Consider the following 27,534-nt stretch of genomic DNA (forward strand, 5'->3'; position numbering starts at 1 on the left):
ATTCATTATTTGTTTGATTTTTTTATAACCAAATAAAAACATGAATAAAAATTATTTTCACGTGAAATATATTTTTTATTTTTATTTATAATTCAAATGGAATAAAAACTAACCAAATGTAATAAAAAGTATTATACTCTGTACATATTATTACGCTGATTGGCATCGATTTCTGCGTGGTGGAAAACTCAGTATCGCGAACCTAGCACGAGCATGACTCTAAACCGGAAGTGGTGATGACGACCCGACGGAGTGAAAATTATCTCGTCTCGCGCATTATGAGATTTTTGTTCCTATTTGGGGTAGCGAGAATTGGTGAAACAATCAAAATCATCAGAAAAAAGCACACATATTTTTATTTGGTCATACAAAGTACAAAAGAAAATGTTTTATATGTAAAAAAGGACCCCCGTACATACACATATACAAAATTACAATACTAAGTTGAAAAAGAGCTTGTAATTTATATCAGAAAAACAAAGAAATACATTAGAAATTACAATAACAATACTTTAGACAAATTCATTTAGAAAATTATCTACATGATGCTGTCTTGATGCCAACTAAATTATATGAATTATCTATCATAATCACCTTCATTTGGCAAAAAAAGAGGCGAGTAATTGTGATTTTGTGTTATTTGCATAATTAATTGGAATTAATTAGAAGAAATTATTTTACACATAATAAGAAAAATTACAAGATGAATTGATATACATCAATTGAGCATTCTCTCACCTTTCCATTGATACCTAAATTACTTCATAGGACTCAAAAACAAAGAAGTTAGAACCTGTTGAAGACTTGGGTTCAAAATGGTCACAAAATGGTCACAAAAATGGGTTCTGTACTCCATTGACTTTACATTAAGACAATGACCACAAATTTGGATGAATATGCGCAACTTAAACTGGAATAACTTTCTAATTTCTTGATGAAAATTAAAGTTCTTGGTATCATTTTAAAGGTCTTTTTAAGAGCTTTCAAGTGATACCAAATTTATTCATATTTGATGATTTTCATTTTTTTTGTCACATACCTACTAATATATGTCACATAGGCCTACCTGAATAACAAATCCGCTTTTTTTCATGTTTTTAATGGAAAATAATTACTCACATGAACATGACCCACGGCCACGTCGATTCTATAAAAACTGAAGACAGTGAAGTTAGTGCCGTCGCCGAATTGACGTGCCCAGCAGTGATTTTGACTGGATCTAGATTCTAGTTCCACTGAAGTGGCGACGTCCCCGGGGGGCTCGCGGTGGGCGGAACGCTACCGCGTACCGGTACCTACCTAACGTTAGGCCGGTACATGGCCACGCCACGCGAGCGGCTCATGTCATGATCAAGTTAACCGGCGCGGCACGATTGTTCTCAAATCTCATGAAATACCTCCATTCAGTTCATATTTACCTGACACGAAGTTGAGAAACTCTTCATCGATTGTGCCCTTAAGAGACACCTTTGAATTCCGTTTTTCAACATGATGACTGATATTTTCAACTAGTTTTCCTCAAAGAAATTCTAAGAATGAGTTTTCTCCGACTCTGTTCGTGCTCCGTGTGACGTAATGAGAAGGGTAAAGGTTAATCGATCGACGGTCGCTAGACGCAGGTGACATGCTCCTATTCGGCATATAGAAAAAACATTTTGTTTACGCTGTTTTTAAAATGTTTTTTTTGAAAGAATGGGACTTTGAATATATATTTAAATAACTAAAATAATATTTTGTTGAACATGTAAATGTAAAAAATGATTTCAATGTGCATTGAACAATAAATAATGATAGAAACGACTGTTGCTTTCTCAGAGTTTCTGCACAGATGATATTAGAGACAAAAGTACATTCTTTATCATAGGTATTCACGTGAACAGACGATCACGACGTGTGTTGTAGACATATAATATGGTGTTTTACCAGTCCAATTTGCTACCTGTAAACAAATATGTGAGGAGCTCACATGTTAGCCTTAGCAACGCTATGCAATTCGTGGTGTGAATTTTAAAGGGCTGAAAACGAAACTCTCTCTGTCGTCTTCTCTACCTCAGTCAGATTTTCTACCAAGGATATTATTATTGGCTCATGAATTAAGATGTCTTCGAAAGTAAGTCATATTTATGGTATTTATGTTCAAAGGTAAAGGTAAAGTTTGCGGATTGATACTGATAGGGGTCCTGTATAATGACTAGATTATTTTTACTAGCATAGTCATAGATTGACATTATCACTAGTCTCAGCTCAGTACCTTATTCCTTAATACAAAATAGTAGTACTACTAAATAGTGTTAGATAGATCTAGATCCATGAGATCTAACTTAGATCTACTACTACTAATTTAGTATTATTCATAGTCATACCATGGTGAAAAGTACCAAATAAATTGGCCCAAAAAAGAGCCAATCGTTCCAGCAGGAGTGAGGCATAAACTAAGTCTAACTCTAAGAACAGATTAATGTTAGAAATTAGACTTTTCTCATAATTACGTTGCCAAGCCCAGGGAGCAGAAAAAAATGAAAAAATAGATTAGTTTCTGACCCAGTTGTGAAAAACTCATCTGTTGAGAAAACAGGGAAGGAATTATATATAGGCCTACAGGCTACACACATCAATATTATTCATATCATAATTAAATATGTTCATTTATTATCAATAACTGTTTTAAAATTTCATTAATATTCAAATATCCTTATTTTCTTTATTATGATTTTAGTTTTTATTATCATTGTTGTTGTTATTATATTGAATTATGTTTTATCATTATAATTGTCTCATAATGAATTTTATTATCAAATGAATGTTTGTTATCCCCCTTCTTTTTGAAAAAAATACTCATTGTACATGTAGTTGCTTCAAAGTCAGCACTGTTGCTTCATTGAATTGTATAATGCAGGCAAGACTGAGAGATGTATTAATTCCAATAACTGTTGTACTTGTATCTTAATGACTATTATCTCTTGGTTCTTTTTACTCGATTTTATCTAGGTATCTACCCCTCGTTTGATCAGCAAAGTTGGAACAAGAATCTTAACGTGTGAACCTACTGAGCTCTATAATATCCTCCAGCAGGCTACTGTCTTTCCTGCGCTAAGTGATCCAAACTACCTTTTACTGTTAGGTGAGATTATTTTACTGCCCTTTTCAGAATTCATGCTGAGTTTAGTTGATTTTGTTGAACAACTCAAGCAAGAAGAAAATAGATCAGTATTTGATTACTAGTACCTTAACTAAAAATCAAACCATTTCATGCTAGTACTATTGCTAGAAGTAAAAACAACTTGGGGGATACTCAGTTGTGAAATAATACATTTTTTTACTATTGTATGTTTCATCCATATAAAGAAAGCAGGAGCTTTTTGCAAGTGCCCGAATGGCTTGGAAGACCTCACCCCTCCCCCTTCCAAAATAATGATGACCAATCAATGACCATCACTTCTGATGTTTGTTTTTCTATCAAATTATGTTCAAACCTCTCATAAACTTTGAGAAATATTTGTTACCATTTTGGTATATATTATCTATTCCCTCAACAGATGCCAGACAGACAAATGAATATAATGAAAGTCACATCTTAACATCCAAAAGAGCACCAAGGGTAGGTTCTACATTGTGACTGCACAATGCTATGTATACATGTACTTCTGTGTTTGATTATCACCAGCTGTGATATGATATGGAATATAATTTTTTCTTCAGCTTAGGGTAACTTGTATAAGGCAATGAATAGCTTTGCTGGTATTTTTTCACAATTTGCTATGCAGAAATGTTATGGATATATCATAATGTAATCAACAATCAAATACATATATCTCATATTCATAAAAGCCTAAAATCACTGTTTTCAAAAACATTATTTACATTGACATGACGTGACATGATATGATATAATGATATGTATGATATGATGTGATATATGACATTTATGATGTGATATGATAAGATATGATATGAATTGATATAATATGATAGATGATATAATATGATAAGATATGGTATGATTGATGTGGTATGCTATGAAATGACTTTCAACATAATAATGTACCACCATTTTTTTTTGGGGGGGGGAGAAACCCCATTAACATCAGAAATTAGTGAGGAAATAAATTGTCACATGGGAGGTAATTTCTATATGTTTTTTTGTTTGTTTTGTTTTCATTTAGACTGCAGAAGACAAATTTCTTGTTCCGTATGGTGCAGAAATTGAATGCAAGATGCATGTGATTGTCCTTGATAACAATACTACAAGTCTTTCAAAAAGAGATAGTAAGTTACAAAATTTTCAGATAATTATTTGTAATGTTTTTTAATCCTTCAAATGTAACAAAGTACACACTACGGTCACTACAATACATACTACTTTGGTTCATGAAAAGGAGTGCCTTTTTATTAATTTTAGTAAAAATTTAGGAATTGAGGAAAAAAATCACAATTAATCCACAATTAAAGCCTTTATTCAATGATACACTATGCATCTTCTATAAGAAATTAAAACTTTTATGTGATTTTCTCCAGGTCCAGCCTTTAAGTGTGCCAAGGTGATGGCAGAGGCAGGAAGTAGAAACCCAGTTCGGATTCTAAGAGGAGGTTATGAGGAATTCTCTGCACTCTATCCCTTCCTCAGAACACAGAAGGTAAAGTATAATTTATTTATTTATTTATTTATGATATATTATATTCGGCACTTCAAACATATTCAAGATTACAAAGCAATATCAAACATTACATAAAATGACATAAAAATTATACAGGTATGTACAATATTTAACAGCAGTTTGCCCAGTGCATCAGTTGGTGGCCAGGGTAGAGGAGAGCAAACTGAAATCACACATTGACATATTCTTGTCAACATTTCATAATTATTTATAAAACATTTTTTTTCCTTTTTAGAATTTCATACCTCGATTTTACATACATAATAACATAATTACCAAAGAAAATTTATAAATAATTATTCAAAAAAATCTGTTGCATGCATAAAATCATTTGATAATCAAAAATGACACGTGTATATTCATTTATGTTTTCCATGGAAATTCTGTCTGTTAAGGAATGTTAATCACAAAAAGTACAATATATTCTCCTTAAGGTTTAAAACAAAATGTTTTGTTCAAATTTCTTTCTTCATTTTTTTTAATTATGAAAAGTGGTTGGAATGGTTAGACACAATGCTTCCTTAAGCCCACTTCTCCCTCTATCTTAATAGATTATTCTATGAGCTACTAGAGATAAAAACTGTATTATGATTCAACAGATTCCTTAGTTTTGACAGTTATTATTGTTATGAAAATTAAGCTAATGAAAATAATTCCTTCCATTTTGAAGTTCATGCTCACTATTTAATTAAATTCATTCCTTATCTTTCCAAACAGATACTATACATGCCACAAGAGATGGATGAACTTCGACCTTATCCTGTAGAAGTACTTCCGGGTCATCTGTACCTTGGTAATTACCAGCAAGCATGCAGTCCTGGGGTGAAGAAAGATCTCAAGATCAAAGGAGTGTTGCACATCTCACAGGATGCCGAGGAGTTGTAAGTCTAAATGGGTATCATCCAGGTTTTTTTTTTTCACCAGACCACCTAACCTCTTGAACAGCCCGTAGAATTGTGTGTTCATTATACATGTTTCAATGGGATATTCTTAAGTGTGTACATATGATAGTTTCATACACGAGGCAACTTTTCACTTAGAAACTATTTAGCTTCTTTGTTTTCCAATTTGAGATAAAGTTACAATAAAGTCTGCATAAGTTGACATTCCATATTAATAATGTCAGCATGAAGAATAACTTTTTAATCTTAGGGGTTAGCATTTTTTTCCGGCTATGGTGATGTTGGTTAGGCCTACAGGCATTTCCTGCAGATACGCTTCTTTTTATTCATAAAACTTGCATGCAGCACATCCTATTTTGAAATTGATTACTATTTTGGAGGGAAGTTAATTGATAATTAGGATAAAAATCTAGGGATTTGAAAAAAAAAATACTTAGTACGGTAAGGAGGTAGGCTGCAGAATACTTTGTGATATATGAATTATTCATGTGGCTCTTACTACAAATCAGAAATATATATATTTTTTTTTCACTTTGTGAATGTTTTCCATTTGAATATCATATTGTGAAATCCAACCCAGCTACCCCCTCCCCCTTCCCATCCACAGTCACACATATACAAACATTCACTTAAAGGAGAATGAAACCCTTGAAACCAGCTGAATCCATATCAAAGAGAAAAATGAAAGAAACATATTGTTGAAAGTTTGAGGAAGATTGAATGAATAATAAGAAAGTTATGAGCATTTGAATATTGAGATCACTAATGTCATGTAGATCCTCCCATTGGCAATGCGACCAAGATCTGTGATGTCACACACGTACAACTCCCTCATTACTTTAGTACTTATTTCACTTATATTCTCACTTTTATAGAGTCTATTAGAAGGTGAGGTGTTCTCTTTATGAGAGGACAAGTAAAGAGGTTTCACAACATTATATCATTGATGAATCGTTTGTCATATGATTAGAATGAGCAAAAAGAGATGTTTTGGGGTATATTTTCAGCGTCCAAAAGGGGAGAGTTGTTCATCTGTGACATCATAGATCTTGGTTGCATTGCCAATGGGAGGATCTCCATAGCATTAGTGATCTCGACATTCAAATGCTCATAACTCTTCTATTGCTAGTCCTATTTTACTCAAACTTTTGTTGATCTTATTCTTTGATTTTTCTGCTTTCACAAAAGCTAACTTGCTCCAAGAGTTTCATTCTCCTTTAATATTTATCATATGGATTGAGCTGCACTGGCTATGAGCTCATTTATTACTTAATATTTATTTTTTGGAAAGAATGTGTAAACTTTGGACATACTTTTCTTTCATTATAGGCAAGAGGGGCTAGTTGGAGTTGAACTGATGCACTGTCCCCTGCCAGATGGAAATGAAGCAGACATGTTATCACAGTTATCACAAGCTTGTCAGTTCATAGGTGAGAAAAGGTTTTCAAACATTAATGATGATGTACGTGAGGATTTTATATTACTTTTTACTGGACTGGGCCTTGGTCTTAATCAGGGGGGGGGGGGGTACTCGCATGTACCTCGCGTACGTGGATGTGCCGCTCCAGTGGGTTTTTTTTTTTTTTTTTAATCCTTAGACATGGGTCTTGCTATTGCGAGAAATCCTTAGCCATGGGTCCTATTTGTCAACTGAATAAAACTTAGACATGGGTTCGTTTCTGAAAAAACAAACAAATACTTATAAGAATCCCCTAAAAAAAGCCCCGGAAATGTCTATGGTCAAGAGTATGAGTAGCCGGGACCCTGGGACGAGTACCTGTAGGATTTCCACATCTGGAAAATGGGTCTATATTTTTAAGAAAATCCTTAGGCATGGGTCTGTATTTTGAGAAAAATCCTTAGACATGGGTACCTGTTCACGGTCAAATGACCCTTAGGTTTCAAGCCCTTAGCCTCACAACCCCGTCCAATCATAACCCAAGTACCCCCCACCCCCCCCCCCCCCCCCGCGGTCTTAATAAAAAATTCATAGTATGAGAATATTTGAAGCAGCCTTATGAGTCTTTCGCTGGTCTTGAGTCCATCGTCGATACTTTCAGAAATGTATAGTTTGTGTGACATATCCGTTATGTAGCATGTTAGGTTTCATGAGGGGAAAAAGTACAGTTTATTATCAGTTGGTCTAATGCCATTTCGTCCAATTACCAACTCGTCTACTATCATTTGGTCTACCATTACTTCGTCCACTATCCACATGGTCTAATTGCCATTTCGTCTAACAACCAATTGGTCCAATAGTCATTTTGTCCATAACCCATTTGGTCTAATTGGAATAAGTGTTAATTGGGCGGAATAAAAGAGTATTAAATGCACTGGCGTAAATCCCGGGGGGGATGGGGGGGATATATCCCCCCCACTTTTCGAGGAGGGGGGGATGGCCTGTACAAACATCCCCCCCACTTTTTACGAAAGAAATAAAAAAAAAATCACAAGAGATAATTGTTTTATTGGTGAAAATTCTTCCTAAAATACCGCTTAACAAATAAAACAATATTATTAAATCATAAAATGCAAATAAAGAGCCAGTTCACCATTTCCAAACGAAATACTTATGTCCTTATTATAACATTGAAGAGAAATCCCTGTTTCTTCCAATTCATCAATGTTGGGGTCTTTGGGAGGGGATTAAGATGGAATGTCAATTTTTTTTTCAATGTAATCTCTAATAAATAATTAAACCATCATGGGGTAAAAAGATAATAATATTGGAGGGGTATTTGCCATATGGACATACAGTGGCGTAACTACGGGGGGGGGGGGGGGGGGGGCATGGGGGGCACATGCTCCCCCCCCCCCCCCCCCCCATCGGCTGACCAAAACAAAAACGGGGAAATGGGGAAAAATAGAAAAGAGGGAGAAAGGAAGAGAAACGTAGTGGGAAAGAAGAAAATATTATTCATTATAATGTTGTATTATAATTATGTTATGTTACATTACATAAGAAATATTTTTATCATAACTTCATGAAACATAATTTGCCCAGGGCCTACGTCTTCATAGTTCCTGGTGCTCGCATTGTCTGTTCAACGAGATATATAATCCTGTTGTACTAAAACATCCCGTTTTCAAGTCAATATAAACTAAATATATTTCCTAGCACTTGAGTTATCATTGTTTTATGTAGTGACATGAGCTTCTTTTACATGATTAAAAAGGTGATTGCCCAATGTTAAGGTCTTCGTATATATAAAAACATTTCCTTCCGTGATTACGTTCGCATTAGTGGATTGGTGAGATATGTCTGCTCTTCATGAATTCCTAAAATCAGTCCTTGAAATGTCCCTTCTTCTGATCTGAATATCAAAAATTTTCAGCTCGCGCTTCGCGCTCGCATCATTTGGTTAATGAAATACGTATGGTCCTAGTTAATTCCTACAAAGAAACCTTAGAATGCCCCACTTCAGGTCTTAATTATCTAAATTATCTAAATTTTCAGCTCGCGCTTCACGCTCGCAATATTTGATTAGTGAGATGCGTATGATAATCATGATTGCAATGAGTACAAAAAGTGTTTCATGTGTTCAGATGTAATTCTAATAAAATCAGCAAGCGCTTGGCACTTGCATTAGATGACTATGGTGAGATATGCATACTCTTAATGGATTCCTAAAATATATTCCTTAAAATCTCGCTGTTTGGGGTCAAAATATACGAAAATTTCATCTCGCGCTTCGCGCTCGCATTGTTTAGCGAGACAGGTACCTATCATGATTACACAAATTTGATTATAATGTCCCTTCTTAGGTGTGAATATAAAAAATTCAGCTCGCGCTTCGCACTCGCATTATTTGATCAGTTTCAGAATATGGAAAATACGTGTTTAGGGTGCTTTTCGAGACCCCATGGTCGCGCATGGTATCCACTCGTCAATGGAAGTGGCCCCCCCGGGTGAGATACATATCCGTTCAATGATATTGTCCTTAAAATGTCTCTATTAGGTCAGAATAACTAGCAACCAAGCGCGCTTCGCGCGCTCACACTCAGTGATTCAAAAATTTTGCTGGTGCCCCCACAATGCCGTGACCCACGGTATGCCACTGTGGACATATCAATTACAATTCCTTGCATATCTAAAAACATGATAACAAAAAAAAAAGCCAAAATATTTCAGTCATCCCCCCCACCCCTCAACACGGATTTACGCCAGTGATTAAATGGATATTAGACCAAATGGTTATCAGACGAAATGGTCATAGACGAACTGGTGATTAGACAAAGTAAAGATTAGACCAAATGGTTATTAGACGAAATATTGATGGACGGAATGGCATTAGACTAAAAATGAATTTAAACCATGTGATGAGTCGACGAGCTGGCAATAGACGAATTGGCAATTTACCAAAAGAACATGGATGATGACTGGGATTCAATGGTCTTTTTACTACAACTTTAACATTTGAAGTGTAAAAATGCTCTGATATGCTTTGTGTGCTACATAGAAAGATAGCTTTTGCAATTCTTTTTTTAATGAGTAATAAATTGACAAGAGGCTTGCATTCATGCCGTGACTCATTAAATCAAGTTGAATTTAATTATAAAGGTTATTCTTGTTTGATCAGATGTTGCAGCTCCATGGCTTAATTCAATTGATTTATATTCAAATAAGTAAAAAAAAATATATACCAAGTCATACATATATAAAACACGAACTGAAAAGTTAAGCAAATTATCTAAAGAAACAAAATTCATAAAAGAAAAGTACACATAATTTACAAAAAAAAGAAGAATAAACTACCTATACATGTATAAATAAGATACTATGGTGGCCCAAAATTAACAATAAAATTAATTGTTGCAACACAGAAACTCATCTCAGTATGATAAAGCGACTATTTATGCAGAGTGCTACAAGATTTCTGAATGCATTCATTCATATTTTGTTTCATCAAATAGGAAAGCATGTAACAGAGAAAAATGCAATTCTTGTGAGTAGTGAGCACGGGATAAGTCGGAGTGCTGCAGCGATCCTAGCCTACCTTATGTATCATTACAAGTGGACTTTACAGGTAAGCCATGAAAGTTGAACTGTATGCATGCATGTGTTGAAGAATTAGTAAAGGGGACGTTCACCCTGACGATAAAGGTGCTAACTGTCAATGAAAACAAAGAAACTTAGAGAAAAATATGTAATATAAATTCATTAAGACTGAAAACAGAAGTGGGAATGAGATGAGGTATGTACAAGTAATATAACTTTAATTTCTTTTAAAGAAAATGGCTTTTTATGGAATTCACATTGTATATGACATGTGGAGAATCAGCTGGCATGTGATGTCACAAATTAAAAACTTCGAAAATCCATAACTCCTTTTAATCTTTGATGGATTTTCACTAAATCTTCACAATTTTGTTTTCTTTTCATTTTCTCTTTTCATTAAAAACCAATTTTAAATCATGGTGGCCTTCCCATTGAAAGTCATATCATGGATGACAACCAGAAGGTCGTTTCTCAAAAAGAAAAATCAGTGATTTTCAGAAAATTGTTGTTTAAAATTTTCTACCAAGGAAATAAATCAAGATGTGGTTCAGGGTTATTTTACATTTTTTATAGGCATTAAGGCTTTCCAGTTTTCACATTCTTTGCATGTACTGGTACATAACCATCAATTTGTTCAGGAGAGCATACACAATTGAGCAACACCTCACATAATAAGTCTATAAGTTAATGTATTCTATAAACAATAAGATTTTGGTGTGTAGTAGGTTTCACGGTAACACCTCAAATAATAAGTTTTCAGGTTTATGTAATCTATAAGATTTTGTTTACTCCCACTATTTTATAACTCGACAGAAAGCATACAAGCATCTGCAGACCTGCAAGAGCAACATCAGACCGCATCGAGATTTCATTTCCCAGCTCTCGAAATGGGAGGAACAGATATTTGAAGAAGGCGTACAGACAGATATATCAGACCCATACTACTGAAGGCAATGACAATACTTTGTTATAGTTCTCAGGCAGCTAATTCAATACAATTTTTTTTTGGAACTATGCAATATATCAAGAATAAAGATCAAAGCATGAGCATGTGTTTTTTATGAAATCTTTGTGCTTGTTTATAAAGTATAAAGGTGTGTGAAAAATTATCGTTACATCAGTACTGCCATATCTTTATGCAACCTTTACTGCTAATTTATGTTAGAATTATGATTGATTTAGAGCAATCTAAACTAAGGATTGAATTTAATTGTAATCAAAGTCTTACAATTAATCTGAAGTTGTGATTGATTCTAATCCATTATAACTCTTTATGACATGGCCTAAAAGCATTTCATCAATGTAGTGCTGGAATTGGAAAGTAATTGTTTATTTTTAATAAAAGATCTGGGGGTGTTTCACATAGATTTAAGTATGACTTAGAGTCGCACTTAAATACCAAGTTGCGTGCAGTATGAAAGGCTTGACCACAATGGTCAGATCGTGTCATGAGGACGCGCACTACTGTATCTAATAATAAGATCGCGCGTTGCATTTTAAGTACACGTCTGCATTTAAGTGCGACTTAAGTCATTCTTAAATCTTTGTGAAACACCCCCCTGGAACATTTTCTATTGACAAAATCTGCTGTACCGTTTGTGCCAATTTTTTCTATTGTAATATACTTCTCTGCTTTGGAATTAAATGTGATCAAAAAGATTGTCCACGTGGGCATTTATTAGTTGTATCTTTACAAAATACAAAACCATTGTTTTCTAATACCTTGGTCCACCGAATAATTGCTGGAGGTATTACTGACAGGTTATTTTGAAAGAATGATCAAAATATATGCAAACTATTGCCTTGTTCATTTTTGTGTGATTTAAGATGTTTCTATCCGGTATTATTATCATCTACATGTACTTTCTTTGATTATGCAAGAATTCGATGAAGGTATTAAGAGAAATGAAGATCAAGGAACGCTAATTATTCATATTGAACATGACACAACTTTCAACAAAGGATTTCATGATCATTGTACTTATGCGTTAAGAACGAATCAACTTTGTAATGAAATGTTCAAAGAACTATTTTCTCCACTTTGCAATATTTATTTTGATATTTTCATATCCCTGCAATGAATATTTATTTGTATTCTATATAAAATGATTGGTCAGTTCCAGGTGCTCATGTAATAAAATATATTTTCCCCACTGTATTTTCCAGGGGGAAAATTTAGAACTCAATGATCTATTGAGCATGAGCATGCATTTCTCCCCCAGCAAAAATATTGCTATATGGAGCCACCGCTGAATCACGGGCACGGTGAACAGCTGGTTGTATCTAGTAGGAAACCCTTTCAGAATGGGAGGTACAGACAACTAGGACAAGATTAAATGCTCAAAATTTACCATTAAAAAATATTCAGTTAAGAATGTAAATAACTTTCAATCTCAACTTGCCTATATGTAGTATAACTTTGTACAAATGCACCACATTAAGTTAAGATAATCTTATCGACTTGTTCTTTAAAATGAGCAGTGTTAGCATGTCCTTTTTTCTGTATTATTCACATCACTTCTTGCAGTTCTGCATTAAATAGCTAATGTACTTTTTTTTTTACAATGGTTTAACTTGTCTCTATTTTCTGTGTTTTAAACAACCTTGGCAGAAAATAAAGTAGGTGCTGTCTTTACTCGGGAATTTAAAATTTTTCATGTAATTTCTTAATTAACAGTATACTGGTATTTCATATAGAAAAATATTGTACTCCTAGATACTGTAGATCTATAGTAGGAGTACAGTGTGCATAACCTGAGATACTATTGACATATTACTATTGACATTATGAGCATACCAGTAGTTGTTTATAACCAACAGTCTGTATAATTCTGGGGAGATGCAAAACGAACGTATGAACATTCCAATGTTTACAATGTGTGAGCGTTACATGATCATGTAGAATCAAATTAGAATATTATTTAGAATAAAACCCAAAAGCGGAGCTGCCAAGTATTACGGATTTTCAGTATTTAGTACTGAAAAATGAGAATACTAATGGTTTCATGCAAAGTACTGATTTCTAAAGTTTCAGTTTTATGTGTTTTCTGATGGTATTTCTTTGAAAATACAGATTTTCTCAGCAAAATACTGATTTTCAGCTTTAAATATACTGAAATTTTCTTGTTATTGGCAGCTCTGCAAATATTTATTAAAATTTAGTGGAATCATAATTGTGACCTGAATTTTGCGATTGCGACCTTTCTTTTTTTTTTGCCTTGATTTCTCTAAAGACAAGGGTAAGGATATAGAAGGGATTTTGTGTTAAAAAATAAATGAGGATAAGGATTTTGATAAGGGTTTGGTTAGAGGAGAGTTGTGTTTCACTTGATACAGGAATATTGTACATACAGTACCAACACTTGAAAAAAGAGCTCAAAGAAGGCTTACTTTCTGACAATATTGTGATGGTCTATTTTGAATATTTTCTGCACAATAACAAAGGTTGTCTATCCTTACAATTATTCATGTACAAATCTTCTACATGAAAAATCAACCAACAATTTTATCAATTGATGTGAACAAAGAACACTATGCAATATACTTCCATTTCTGTATTCTTCTATTTATTAGTAAGCAATGATGAATAAATTTAACTTATTTTGTAAAACGTGTTTGTCGCAGTTTATGATGCTGTTTGTATTTATTTCAATATTGAGGTTTGAGTTTTGTATTGATTATTCTAATAGGCCTTCTATAGTAGAGACCATGTAAAAATCATAACAGGCTCTGCTTATCAAGCAATTATTCAAATGCAGCATAACAAGACTCCATAATGTTGCAGTGTATTTCTACACACACACACACAAAAAAAGGTTTTCTATCCTTATACATTCAGATAAGTTCTTCTTTTTTTTTAATTCAACCCAGCTGTATATCTATTTGATGTGAACAAATGGTACTCTGCAACTTACTGCCATTTCTGCATCATTTCAATAATTTCTGTTTAATGTATATGTTCATTTTCATTTCTCATGTCTTTTGTTTATTTGAACAAATGAAGATCCACTTAGATTTGAGTTACATAATTTGACATTATAAAGTTTACATGAATATTAAAATAAAGGATTTCTTTTTAATGAACATTATATTAGATTATTCAAATGGGTGGTATTAAATGTATGTAAAACCCCTCAAATGATAAGCTGCTTTAATACAAACCCTTATAGGTCAGTAGAAAGTGCACAACAAATATTCATACTCCCCTTCATTGCTGTTGGCCATCTCTAGGCAAATTAACATACAAAAAGTTTAATCTACAACAAAACAGTTTCTGTCAGTTTGTTTGTGACAGACCTGTACTAGGGGTGACTGAATAGTTTTTTTAGCCTAACAAAAAAAAACAAAAAAGGATCAAGATTGAAGACCAAATTTGGTCCATACAATCTTACACATTTCTTAATCCTGCCCACCAAATTTCTTGGTTATTGCTACATTGACTCTGATTTTACAAGTTACTGTATCAATGGCCCGTATTCTGAAATTAGACTTAATTTAAACTCTGGCTTAAAGTTGTGGTTTGACTATGAATAGCCAATAGTGGCATCAATCTCTAACAGTATAATTTCAATGTATCAGCTAATTTTTCTCTTTAAATCATTCTTGACTGTTTTGGAAGGATAAATGATATTTAGCTTTATTCACCATTCATGAGTTAGGAAAGAGCACAGTAATCATAAGAAATATACAATGCAAGGAAAATGTTGACATTTTTGGCTTTCCATAAGTTTAGCACAGAGTTAGACCATGGTCTAAGTTAAACCCGACTTCAGAATACGGGCCATAGTTTCTAACCAAAAATGTACAATCCTGAGTTGGCCTCCTTTTGGGTTAATGACATGGGATGCTTCTAATACTGGGATTTGACTGCTCCTTGCTCTCAGGGTGATAATGATGAACCCAAGTCTCATCCATAGACACAACCCATTCCAAGTAAATGGATGGGCTACCATCAAAAAGTCTCATCTTAGGTCATACTTTTCAGCTGCAGAAACTTGATGACAGCTTGACACTCGGGTTTGTCCATTTTTTATGAGATACCCGATACCATAATTTAGGAACCTGTAAAATAAGACTAGACATTACTATGACCAAGACATTTGGTGGGTAGTATTAAGAAATGTGAAAGATTTTTATGGCCCAAATTCGGTCTTTTTTATCTGAATCCTTTCTATGGTGGGCTAAAAACTTTTCAGTCGCCCCTCGTATATCATTGTTTTTATAAAGGGTCCAAACTCAAAAACTAAAAAAAACTACCGGTACTTCCTTTCTGACATTTTGAATTCAACTGTCAAATGTTTATAATCTCACAAAACTTCAGTATTCAATGGTCTCACCACACTATCATATTTTTTTTTTTTAATTCAGGGTACTTTACAATTTCCATGGACACAATCGATAGTTAAACTGAAATACATTTATCTCAAACTTGGATGTTTCTGTCCACCGAAGTCCTCCTGGGACGGTTTGAGAAAATCGATATCTATTCATATGACAAATATTGCAGCAAAATCAGTCATCAAGGTACGACTGTTCCATCATATGTCAACGCAATGTCCAAGAGTTCTTGACCAAGTGCTTCATCTCTCCCACCAGGCAAGAAATCTGTCGCAAGCTCACGTAGGGTCACAGCGATGCGTCGAGCTAGAATGGCTTCTCGTGGTATTGCGTGTTTCCACTTATATCTAGCGTCGTCACTCAGTATTATCAAGCTTTTCCTTGGCATTGGTATCAACAGTTCGTGCACTAGCCATTCCTCTTGTTGACTTCCAACATTATGTTTGTCATGCCGATTATGGCAATTTGTTCCAGAATCACCGGGTGCTCCATGACAAGAAGTATCAGTTTCGTATTTCAGCAATAGGGAAGTGTCCGAGAGAAGATTGATGGTGACGAGTCGGTTCCCCCAGAGCCAGAAATCGTCAAAGTGAAGATCAATGGCCGACCCTCTATCGGGCGTGTACTCTAGGTGGCACTGCTCAACGGGAAGAAAGTCTCCAAGCTCTGGGAGACGGTTCATGCGAGACACCAGCGGTTTGCTGAAAGTTGGTAGACCAGTGAAGCCACCTTGCTTGACTTTTCTACGCTTGAAGTTTGGTTTAGGGCCGTAGTCCTGTTGATTGTAAACAAGAGGAAATACAATAAATAAAGTAGTAATCTAATTTCAAAGAAAACGAAATTACAGTTTCACGCTATGAATATAAGAATGCTGGAAATGATAATTAACTTTGATACCAGTTGCAGTTAATTATATTTATATACCTCTGTGCTTAAGTATCAGGCTTAGCCAAAAGAAATGCTATTTAGAAGTGGGGGGATTCTACTTTATGCAATTTCTGAAAATCAAAAACTGATTTGCACTCAGACTGTAATGTCTGTTGCATTTGATACCCAGGACATAATTCACACAATTTATTTTACAGAAAAAGCTTGTGAATTACAGGCCTACATAAATGTGAAACCTCTGAAAGCTACAATGTATACCCTATAACAAAGAATCATTGAATAAACACTAAACCTCGATAAAACTTCAATACAAGTTGAAATATAAAAAAAATGGGAATCGCATTTTCACTTATCATCTGGAAGGACTTACTTGTTTTAATCTTCCTGACTGAGATGCTTTCCATGGACTCCTTTCAATCCTGTGCACCGTCTCCACTTCCTCTTGGTCTGTTATAAAGTCTGGTATTACTTGTATCCCAGGCAAGACAAAACCCTGTGTAGCATGGTGATCAGGGCATCCTATATCTGATTGCGTACTCTTATCTCTCATCACCTCAGAATGTGGAGGAGGTTGGATTTTTCCACACAAGTAACAGTATCTCCAGAGTTCCTATTATACAGTGGATATTAACCAGGAAGGCTGATATTTTCTATTCCCCGCAAGATTAAGGTCAGGCTAATTGATCAATAAATTCCTACATCTTTCTTTTCTATCATTCATGAGAAACACAAAAAAGTAAATTTTCCCCCAATCAAAACAGTGTCAGTTTTCAATGTTAAACATGTTAAGTGAAAGTTGATGTATGTCAATGGATACATTATAAAACAATTTATGTGTAAAAGTCAAATAATCCATCAAGTCATGCACAAGCTGGTCACCATTGATTGACCAATAGAGTAGACCCAATTGGAATGGCCAAGCACTGTTCTTATTGCCGATCACAGTAAACGAAAATTTCCATTAAAAAATCTTTGTACAAAGCCCATGATAACACAGTTGCAGCTCATGAGGTGGGCATGATTTAAAACTTTTTCAAAATTTGAAAGAACATGGGGCAAAGAGCAAATTTCAAAATAGAGGGGGTGCAGATGAGAGTGAGCTACAAAATATGTATGTCAGAAGGGTGATTATATTTCTCAAAATATATATAGAGGGGGGGCATGCATCATGATCCCTTATGCTCCCGTTGGGATCCGCCTCAATTTGTTAATCTCTACTGCTAGATTTAATGGGATATTTTCCAATTTCCATATCTTTTTTTTATGAGGATTATTATTACTCTGAATGATCTAGGGGTAAGTTTTTACATAATCCCTACCTGCAAATGTTCCCTGCCTGTTGGTACATGCTTCACTTGGATATCTTTGGCCTCACAGACGAGGCAGGAGCGGATTCCTGTACATCCACATGGCCTTGGATAATGGAGTTCTTCCATTCAAGGGAAACGCTGCTGAACTCTGCAAATTTGAACTGAGCTAAAGTGATTTTCGGCGTTCGCACCAACCTTGATAAAACAAAGAGACACACAAGAGGGACAGGCGAGTTAGTCAGTGGTGAGTGGCATACAAAACACATGGGCTAGCATAACATACATATAAGTTACATTCATGTTAACCTCAGGTCATGGATACTGGTTCTCACTTCTGCTTAGCTAATTTTATTAGCACATGTTATAAACTGCAGGATGTAAATTACATTATGAATCTAATTCCTTGATTCCTTTGAATTGAATCAAAATCAAAACTGATATAAATAAAAGCAGAAGTCTAAGATCACATTGGCGGATGGATACTTGCAGTCTGCAACTACCCTATCATTGAGTTTATACAACATACAAACAACACACATTCAAAGTCTCACTTAAATTGTAACATAAACACACTTAGAACTTTAATTCAACTCATCTATGATCCATTTCTCATTAATATTCTAAATCTACTTCTATCTACTCTCTAGCCTGGCGATTATTTTTTTCATTCACCAGAGCACTTAACAAAAAAGTGTTTTTGTGAGGCCTTCTACTGATGGAAAGTATTTTTAAAAATGTAGCCCACAAACAAAACTTTGCTTTTAATTCTAAAAGAAAAAGATCAAATGAGAAGAACAAAACTTTTTTATTTTTTTGTCCCATTTTTTTTTTTAAATGGGAACCAGCATGTACAATTCTAGAGAATTTTCCATAGCTAGTTCCCATTTTGAAGAGTAGATAAAGACAGATTAATAATGATATTTATTTCATCAGTGATGATTCTGACAAAATAAATTTGTCTAGTAAACAGTCTTTTATTGTGAAAATGGGAACCAGCATGTACAGTTATAGAGAATTTTCCATAGCTGGTACCCATTTTGAAGAGTAGATGAAGACAGATTACTAATGTGATGTATTTCGTCAGTGATGATTCTAACAAATAATTAGTAAACTGTCTTTATCTACTTGTGAAAATGAGAACCAGCTATGGAAAATTTTCCAGGATTGTACAAGCTGGTTCCCATTTTCACAAGTAGATCCAAGAGTTTATTAAAATGATTCATCCTCATTACATTATACATCTTGTTTGTGAATCAATTTTGTAATAATTTTTTTTTCGACTTTGTGAAAGTGGCAGTGGTCTTGAAGAGCAGGGAAATGCGGGGTAGATATACCTAGATCAGATGGATTAATTACAAGATTATAATTCTACATTTGACATGTTTGACTAATTAAACCCTTTCGCAGAATCGTCGATGACGATGTCTGTCATCTGAAAACTTGTCTACCCATGGAAATCTGAGCCCTATATATATTGCGCGAGGAAAGAGGGAACCAGTTCAAGTCAGAGCTTCGCATCGTAAACAAAGGCAAGCATTTCGCATCAATTCTTTTGAAATTTGCTGACTGAATGAAAGACGTGAATGACGTGACCGAGGGCGAGGATAACACATCACGGTGAAAGGAGGTACAAAATTGATTTGGTGACCAGTTCCTAAAAGCATGGAATGGCCATGATTATTAATTGAGGACATGATTATATAATAATCTTTTAGATCTATGGCAGTGTATCCTATTGCCGGACACCTTTATTTCAGTGCTTTAAAAATGACAACTAGAGGAAATACAATCAAGAAAAAATCGCACTTGCTATTCCAAATATTATGAAAATAATTAATATGATAAAATTATTTTATATTTACTAACCACTTTTTTTGCATCACACTTGCCGCATACCCCTCCACGAAAAACAATTATTTTCGTGCGCGACAAATTACATCATGATTCCGGACGCGCGCCGGACGGGTAAAGATATCCTTGATTATAATGATGTAAGAACAAATTTCTGTGATTTTTTTCTTCTTATATCATATCATGAATAAATTCTAACTTTTTGTTTGCTTTTTTTTATATCGAATCTGAGCAGATCTTGGTAATATTAAATTCGTGTTTGATAACTTAATTTATTTTTTGGTTAGCTGCATGTTTCATGGCACTTTCCAGTGCTCGTTCGTATCGTGACGCTCATTAAGTTCTATCGATGCGCTGCCGACGGCTCTACTCACGGTAAACCTCGCACACGGTACCTGGCTTGAGAAGTTGAGAACTAGCCGTCGACGATCACCCACAATACACCTCACCTCATCATTCGATCGAAGGAGCCGACGAGATTGAAATTCGGCAAATCAGGCCCATATTTCCGTTAGAAAATATATAAATTGTTAATGCAAAACTATGTTATATGATATTTTAAGCATTTTCTGTCATTTTAGAGATAAATGAGGTAAAAGTTTGATTTTTTCGCCTTGTTTTTGTAATCTTGTTCTATGTAATTGTAATGATCTGTGAAAATGAATTGCGGAAGTCTTAGTTACGGTACGAAATTGTTTTCGAACGCATTTATATGCGCGTCCGGAATCACAATAGTGTCCGGTAATACGTGACTATACATTGGAATTATGCGAGGTTCGTGTCATTATTGGATATGTTGACAAGATTGAGCACAAACAAATGACACAAATTTCAATAGGTGGGACACGGAGCAATCTATAATTGGCCCAAGCCCAATTAGGCCTACATTTAGAACAAAAATATACAAGCATATCTGTTCTACAGTAATCACTTAAATTACCAATAAGAACTACTTTAATAATTTCTATGACTTTACAGTATTCAAGTGTAAAACTTACCAGAAATTGGTATTATGACAGTGATTCAGTGAATACCTGAACGGTAGGCAGGCACTGAAAATGTTGAACATAGACGCCTATTATAATTATTTCATCTGATACGGTACCGTACCGTACGTGCGTGATCCTGCTACCAAATCTATTATCAGTTCTGGAATGAGGACTTGATTTTCATTTAAATTTAATACTTTGTTTCTTTAATAAGCTTGCAATAAAACCAAATTTTTTATATTTAAGTTGCAATAAACCAACTTTCTTTTCATCATTGTATTCTTATACTCAATCTTTTTTTTTCATCAAAAAGAAATTCTTATTTTGCTGGGCTTATATTTGTTACATTATAATTTTTACATCTAGATTTAATACTTTATATTCATATTATTTTTCATAACTTTATAGACATAATGATATTTGTTTTTTCTTCTCCCAAAAACGAATCTATACAGAAGCTGATTATGATGTGCCCATTTTGGAGTTTTTATTAGTTTTACACAAAACTGTATAAACTATACAGGGTGTTTCTAAAAAGGTAAGAGAAGTTCGAAGATCAGCTGTATCAAGAATACATGATTTATTCTTGTGATTTTTATTCTACATAATTGAGAAACTCATCAACTTTAATTTGACACCATACGTGTCATGGGCCACAGAGTTATGGTCCATCGAAGGCGAAGGGTACAAAACCTACTTTGGTTTTATATGCACTATAAATCCACTTTGTTTTAAGGTTTTGGTTTCATCGGAGTTTTTCCCTGGGAATTTCAGTGAAACGAGAGTGAATGTTACGTAATTGGTGTCTAGCTGCAATTTTGGTTGAGCACGTACATCAAATGGTGACTTGGTGGGCCATATGCTTAGCATTAAATAGATACATGTATTCTTAAGTTCGTCACAATAATCCCGTAATGGTTAAAGAGCAATGCAAGACAATCACGGGTCGACGGGCCGGGGAGGGGGGTATTTTGAAAACATTGGAGGTGTTGGGCGAAAAAGTTAGGGGTGGGATTAAAGCTATAGACAGTTCATGTGTAAATGCCGATCACTTACAAAAAGTTAACGAAGGGAATAGCATTTTATGAAATTTGAAGGGAAAATCTCTGATGAAACCAAAACTTTACAACTTGGAAAAGGTAGGTTTTGTACCCGTCACCTTCGAAGGACCATAACTCTGTGACCGTGACAACTGTGACACATGTAAAATGTCAAATTAAGTTGATGACTACTCAGTTATGTAGAATAGAAATTACAAGAATAACATGTGTATTTTTTTAATTATTTTTTTTATAGACACTCTGTAAAATGGTGCATTTCATATGGCTTCATAATATTAAGATAAACACAATTATTAAGCTTTTTTTTTTCAAATATCGTTATTTCAGGCCCCCTCATCCTGGCTCATTTCGCGTCTCCCTATCCCCTTCACTCTTTCTCTCACTCCCTCGCCATGCATTGTACTGTATTATATGACGTGAAAAAACCACAATTCAGAACGAACATAACAGTCTATAATGATATTTTTTAAAGTCAATTGGTCTGTTTATTTCTAACAGTACTGCCCATTCTCCTCCCCTCCCCTACTTTAATCCCCCTTTCCCTAACATTGTTTTAAAAAGTCAACTGTCTTCTATCTGTCCATCAGGTATATAGGACCTTCTTTCTACCTCCATGGATAATGCCATGCATAGTGCATATAAGAGTAAATCTATCATTCCATCACGAACGTGCATATTATTTTATTCCTTATTATACAATCCCTCGGAAGACCAGTCACTTTGGCTGTAGAGAGTCTATCCATTCCATATTTCCAAAATGAATAAATAAAATGTTAAACAAAAATAAAAAGAAGAGCTTTCAAAATTAGAAAAGTATATGATATGACGACTCGAATGTCACAGATTAAGACGTAGACTATATTTGGGACTCCCACGCTATGCAGCGTTTCATGAAACATCCGACAAAGTCTGTTTTATCCGTCAGTTCTGTTAACTGAAAAAATGATGAAAAGATTTAAGTCTGTGAAGGTAAAATGCTATTTCCGAGCGACATATATGCTCCCTTTGTGACCCCCCTCCCCCATGCGACATTTCCTTGGCCTGCACAAAGTTCAATACGACATCTCACCTGATTAAAGTCAGGAAACGTATAAAATGATATTTCCGAGCGACAATTATGCTCCCTTTTCGCCCCCCCCCCCCGCATGCGATATTTCCTTGGCCTGATGTTTTCCCAGCCATCATTGATTAATTAACAAATCTATAAAAAGAATTCAAGTAATAATCAATTTATCTTTAGTGTGTGATTTTAGGATTGAATGTTAAGATAATTCCAGTTCCGTTTTGATTAATCTCTCATTTTCACCAAATGCATTTTCCAGGGCACACATCTAAGGAGTTGAATCAATATAGAAGCGATCTGAATCGATATACGACATTCGTCTCTCAACAGAGTGTACACGGTGATAAAGAAGATCATGACAGCTACATCCCTATTTTTTTCTCAAGTGCCAGTCGCCCCTGCAAACTTTGAACTTTGTACAACACATCGTTCAAGGAACGCGGACGAAGCATGGGTGCTTTCTGGGAACAATAATTCCCCATAGATATCAAGTCCTGAGAGCGAGCGGCTCTGCCAATGATCACCAGCAGGACTCCTACAGAATAGATGTCACTGGCCAGGGACAAAGCTGCCCCGTCGTCGACGACCTCGGGTGCGAGATAAAAGTTTACATTAAGCTTCTTATGGTTCTCCATAATTGATTCATTGATGGTTATGCGTGGTGGAAAAGCGATGGTACTAACGAGACCAAGGTCTATGATAAACCCTTGCCAATGGTTATTTCTGAACTCAAGAAGAACATTGTCAGCTTTGATATCGTTGTGAAGTAATCTGTTGGAGTGCATGAACGCTATGCCCTCCAGGACATCAACGGCAATACCTAATAAGCTGAGACGAGACAGAAAAGGACTTGGGCTACTCTTCATTATGTTCAGCAAAGGGAAAACATTCCCTGTCTTTTTGTCGCCGATGAATTCCTGAACAATGCACATGTCACCATCGAGCATCAGGGTACCGTACAACTTCGGGAAGTGCCGGCTTCTGGATAGGAATTCTGAGGCTACAGCTTCCTTTGTGAACTGACCAAGGTTTGACCGTCTCTGAGACTCAATCTTATCTGGAGAAAAGAAAGGCGGGATGACAGACATCTTGATGACAACGGTGTCCGAGCTGGTGGTATGTCGGGCAAGCAGCACACGTCCAAAGGCTCCCCGTCCAATCTCTTTGAACTTAAAATCGTTGTCGATGACAGATGTGGCATGAAAGGTGATGACATCGTTCATGTTCAGCTCTGAACATGGAAAAGATCCAAGTGTGGCGATTACGGCTACATCGGCTGTGTTTTTTATATTGATGAACGGGCCTTGCACATTCCTGAGATAAGTTTTAAAGCTGGAAAATATCAGACCAACATGATCATGAATTAATTTTACAAAGAAATCTTCTGGAATTTACATATATATATTGACTGTTTGATTTTTATTATTCAAGAGAAACTAATTTATAATCCATGTAAGGAATAATAAGGATACATTTCAAAATCATCTCTTGGATCCAATGACTTGAAATAAGTCTTAACTTACCATAGATACAGGTAATAATATTTACTGTGATATCTTTGAATAAATCCATTTTGACTAAAACCAGACGAGACTCGAAGACATTGGGACAGGATACTCGAATTGTCCTGACATTTATGGATTTAACCTCAATTCATAATTATACTATCATCACCGATGAACCAGGATCGGTTTAAAGATCTATGGGGCGTTGCAAGAAACTTGCGATCAATTGCAAGTCTATTTTTAGTCTCTAAATCAATCATATGTCGTGCAATTAATTGCAAATTTGCGATTGATTGTTAACTCTGCTCTATGAAACAACGAATGTAATCTGATTTGCTATAGTTAAAAGTGATCAACCAATTGTAAAATTGCAACAGAATATTTGCGATTGATTGCAAATATTTTCTTGCAACACCCCCCCCCCCCCCCCAGTGAAAAATGTTGCATGGCGCAAATTTGTATTGAACGTATACCTTTCTTTGAAAAAAAAAATGATTTCAATCAAAATGAAGAAGTTTAAGATCGTTATTTGACTTACATTTCGAGAAGATCGCGAAGTGCCTGGTTCTGTTCTTTAAGGGTTTGGTAATCGTATTCAAGAGCATTCAGTAGATCTCGAGAAGAATCATATTCTTTTTGTGATATACCCTCTACATCCAGGTGAATAGGTATTTCCCCGAGGTCTTTCGGATGTTCAACTGTTCTGGATTTTTCTCCCTGTATGCGTATAAAGGGAAATGCCATTTTCATTTCCACGCCATATAATATCCACTCAAATAATATTGAAACGTGTTTGAAAGATACCAATGTACTTTGTCAAGAAGCCCATAACCGAGGGGGGGGGGGGGGGGTGTTCGACCATATCCCCTAAAATGTTTAAAAGCATGAATAAATATGGGAGGAAAAGGAGAAGAAAAGGGAAGAGAAGAGAACGAACCCCCTTATTGAAAACCCTGGCCACGGGTCTGGTCAATATGGATGTATGATAGATGTATTTTTTAAAAAATAAAACAGATATTATTTAAAAGTTAAAAACACATTTCAAAACTAAGAATACAAAAGAAATATTTAAAAAAATTAATAGAATTTCATATTAATTTGCCTTTCGTTTATGTATCATGTAATATGTATTTTGTTTGGATATGGAAACAAAATTATTCGAACTATATATACAGGTTCAAATGAAGAGAACCCTTTTATTATTTTTTTTTGTCTTGATTTTTTTTTTTTTTTTTTTTTTTTTTTTTTAACAAACAAGTGCACACCTAGTTACCAATAATGCATATAGCATTTCCATTTATTAATTTGAAAGCAGGATAAAAGAGCATTGTAGATTAAATGCCTTGCTCACGGGCATAGGTGCCGCGGCCGGGGATCGAACCCCGGACTTTCCATGTATAGCCAGGCGCCTTAGACCACTCGGCCACGGCACCTCCACTTGATTGTATATTTTAATCGATAGAATTTCTGAGATTAATTTGCTCCCTCTGGTATGGAATTCTGGGTCTGCCCCTGATAGAAGCATACAGTCGGAATACTTTTTAGCTAAACTGACTGTTTTTGTTTTATTATCATATATCGATCCACGGCAATCATCAGGGGGATGGGGATCATGTCCCCTCCCTTTAATTCTAAATTTTGTACAGACAGTACAACAGCCTATTATGTGGGAGAGGTTCGCACCCCCCCCCCCCCCGGACGTCGACCCATAATCTTATATACGAAATCACCGCACATGGTATGATCATCATGTCGGATTTTATACCTGTTGTGGAACAACTTTGTTATTCTTTCTCCATGGAATCCAGCGCCATTTGTCGAAAATCGGAAAACAGTTTGTTTCTGATTCTTTGACTGCACGACAGAGCTCCGCTTCCATGATCTGAAATGTGAAGGAATGATCAATGGAAGGATTTGGCAAATATTGATGAATCATTTGAATGAATGAAACTGTAAAATTGAATGCGCGTATTGTGGGGGGGGGGGGCTTTCGGGGCCCGGGACCCTCGGGTAGGCGTAAAGTGGGGGGGGGGCACCAAAAAGAAGAAGAAAGTGAGGGAAAGAAGAAAAGAAAAATGGGGGAAAGAAAGAGAGAAGGAAAAAAAGAAGAGGGAGGGGGTGCGCCGAATTGATGTTTTACCTATATAGGGGCATCGAATTGTTTCAGATTCAGATTTTATTTCCAACAGAACATAAAGTATAATACAAATTATTTTCATACATTTATAAAAAACATTTACAATACGAATCAATGTCATTTCGATTATATTCAATAACAAATGATAATTAAGTCACAGGTATTTTCATAATATGGTACATTTTGTAGGCAAATTATAATACAAAAATATACATGTGGAAATGGGAGATTCACTCACTGGCATAGCTTGTATAATGTGAACCTCCCTATAAAACAAAGAGAAAGGAGAGAGAGAGGGGGGGGGGGGCAGAGGGGGAGAGAGAGGGGGGGCGCAACAGTTGCTATTTTCCTACGGATAATTGCTGGTAACAGTTAAGATAACACACACAACAAAACAAAATTAAATAAGAATGAAAACAAGAACGGGAAGACAATGAGGAGAAATATAAACATGAGTAGGAACAAAAGCGACCGAAAGAATTGATATTCGACATAGGGGGCGCCGAATTGAAGTTCGACATAGGGGTGCCGAATTGATGTTCGACATAGGGGCGCCGAATTGATGTTCGACAATCGACATAGGGGCACCGAATTGATGTTCGACATAGGGGGGGGGGGGCGCCGAATTGATGTTTAACCTAGACGGGAGTCGAATTTATGTTCGACATAGGGGCACCAATTTGATGTTTGTCCCGGGGCGCCAAATAATCATGTTCAACCTAGGGTGGGGCGCAAAATTCATATTCAAGATCAAAAATTTTCAGCTCGCGCACACATAAAAATACTCATCCTATTCATGATCACCAAAAATGGTTTCTCGAATGTCCAAATTTTAAA

At 35.3% G+C, this 27,534-nt stretch overlaps 3 protein-coding genes across 4 annotated transcripts; 1 reads left to right on the forward strand and 2 right to left on the reverse strand.

The window, feature by feature from the left end:
- Window positions 1-1,836: 1,836 nt before the first annotated feature.
- On the forward strand, window positions 1,837-14,166 carry LOC129254412 (serine/threonine/tyrosine-interacting-like protein 1). 2 transcript variants are annotated; one of them, XR_010297041.1, is made up of 10 exons: window positions 1,862-2,110; window positions 2,989-3,121; window positions 3,537-3,598; window positions 4,164-4,266; window positions 4,516-4,634; window positions 5,373-5,536; window positions 6,887-6,987; window positions 10,472-10,584; window positions 11,370-11,940; window positions 12,087-14,166. XR_010297041.1 is itself a non-coding variant. In XM_054892876.2 (9 exons), the coding sequence occupies exons 1-9, from the start codon at window positions 2,099-2,101 to the stop codon at window positions 11,502-11,504; spliced, it is 942 nt and encodes a 313-aa protein (XP_054748851.2). In that variant the 5' UTR covers window positions 1,837-2,098; the 3' UTR covers window positions 11,505-14,166. The 2 variants fall into 2 exon arrangements, 1 of the variants encoding a protein (XP_054748851.2); XM_054892876.2 differs by having other exon boundaries at window positions 1,837-2,110; window positions 11,370-14,166.
- Window positions 13,207-21,093, reverse strand: LOC129272882 (alpha-ketoglutarate-dependent dioxygenase alkB homolog 4-like). The gene is made up of 4 exons (XM_054909968.2): window positions 20,941-21,093; window positions 18,101-18,286; window positions 17,152-17,391; window positions 13,207-16,668 (listed from the first exon to the last, which is right to left on the reverse strand). The coding sequence occupies exons 2-4, from the start codon at window positions 18,215-18,217 to the stop codon at window positions 16,075-16,077; spliced, it is 951 nt and encodes a 316-aa protein (XP_054765943.1). The 5' UTR covers window positions 18,218-18,286; window positions 20,941-21,093; the 3' UTR covers window positions 13,207-16,074.
- Window positions 21,094-23,417: 2,324 nt separating this feature from the next.
- Window positions 23,418-25,304, reverse strand: LOC129272869 (cyclin-dependent kinase 1-like). Its single transcript, XM_054909961.2, has 2 exons — window positions 25,099-25,304; window positions 23,418-24,387 (listed from the first exon to the last, which is right to left on the reverse strand). Exons 1-2 carry the CDS (start codon window positions 25,302-25,304, stop codon window positions 23,418-23,420), a joined length of 1,176 nt encoding a protein of 391 aa, XP_054765936.2.
- Window positions 25,305-27,534: the final 2,230 nt, after the last annotated feature.

This window comes from Lytechinus pictus, chromosome 2 (genome assembly GCF_037042905.1).
Source record: "Lytechinus pictus isolate F3 Inbred chromosome 2, Lp3.0, whole genome shotgun sequence".
NCBI lineage: Eukaryota > Metazoa > Echinodermata > Echinoidea > Temnopleuroida > Toxopneustidae > Lytechinus > Lytechinus pictus.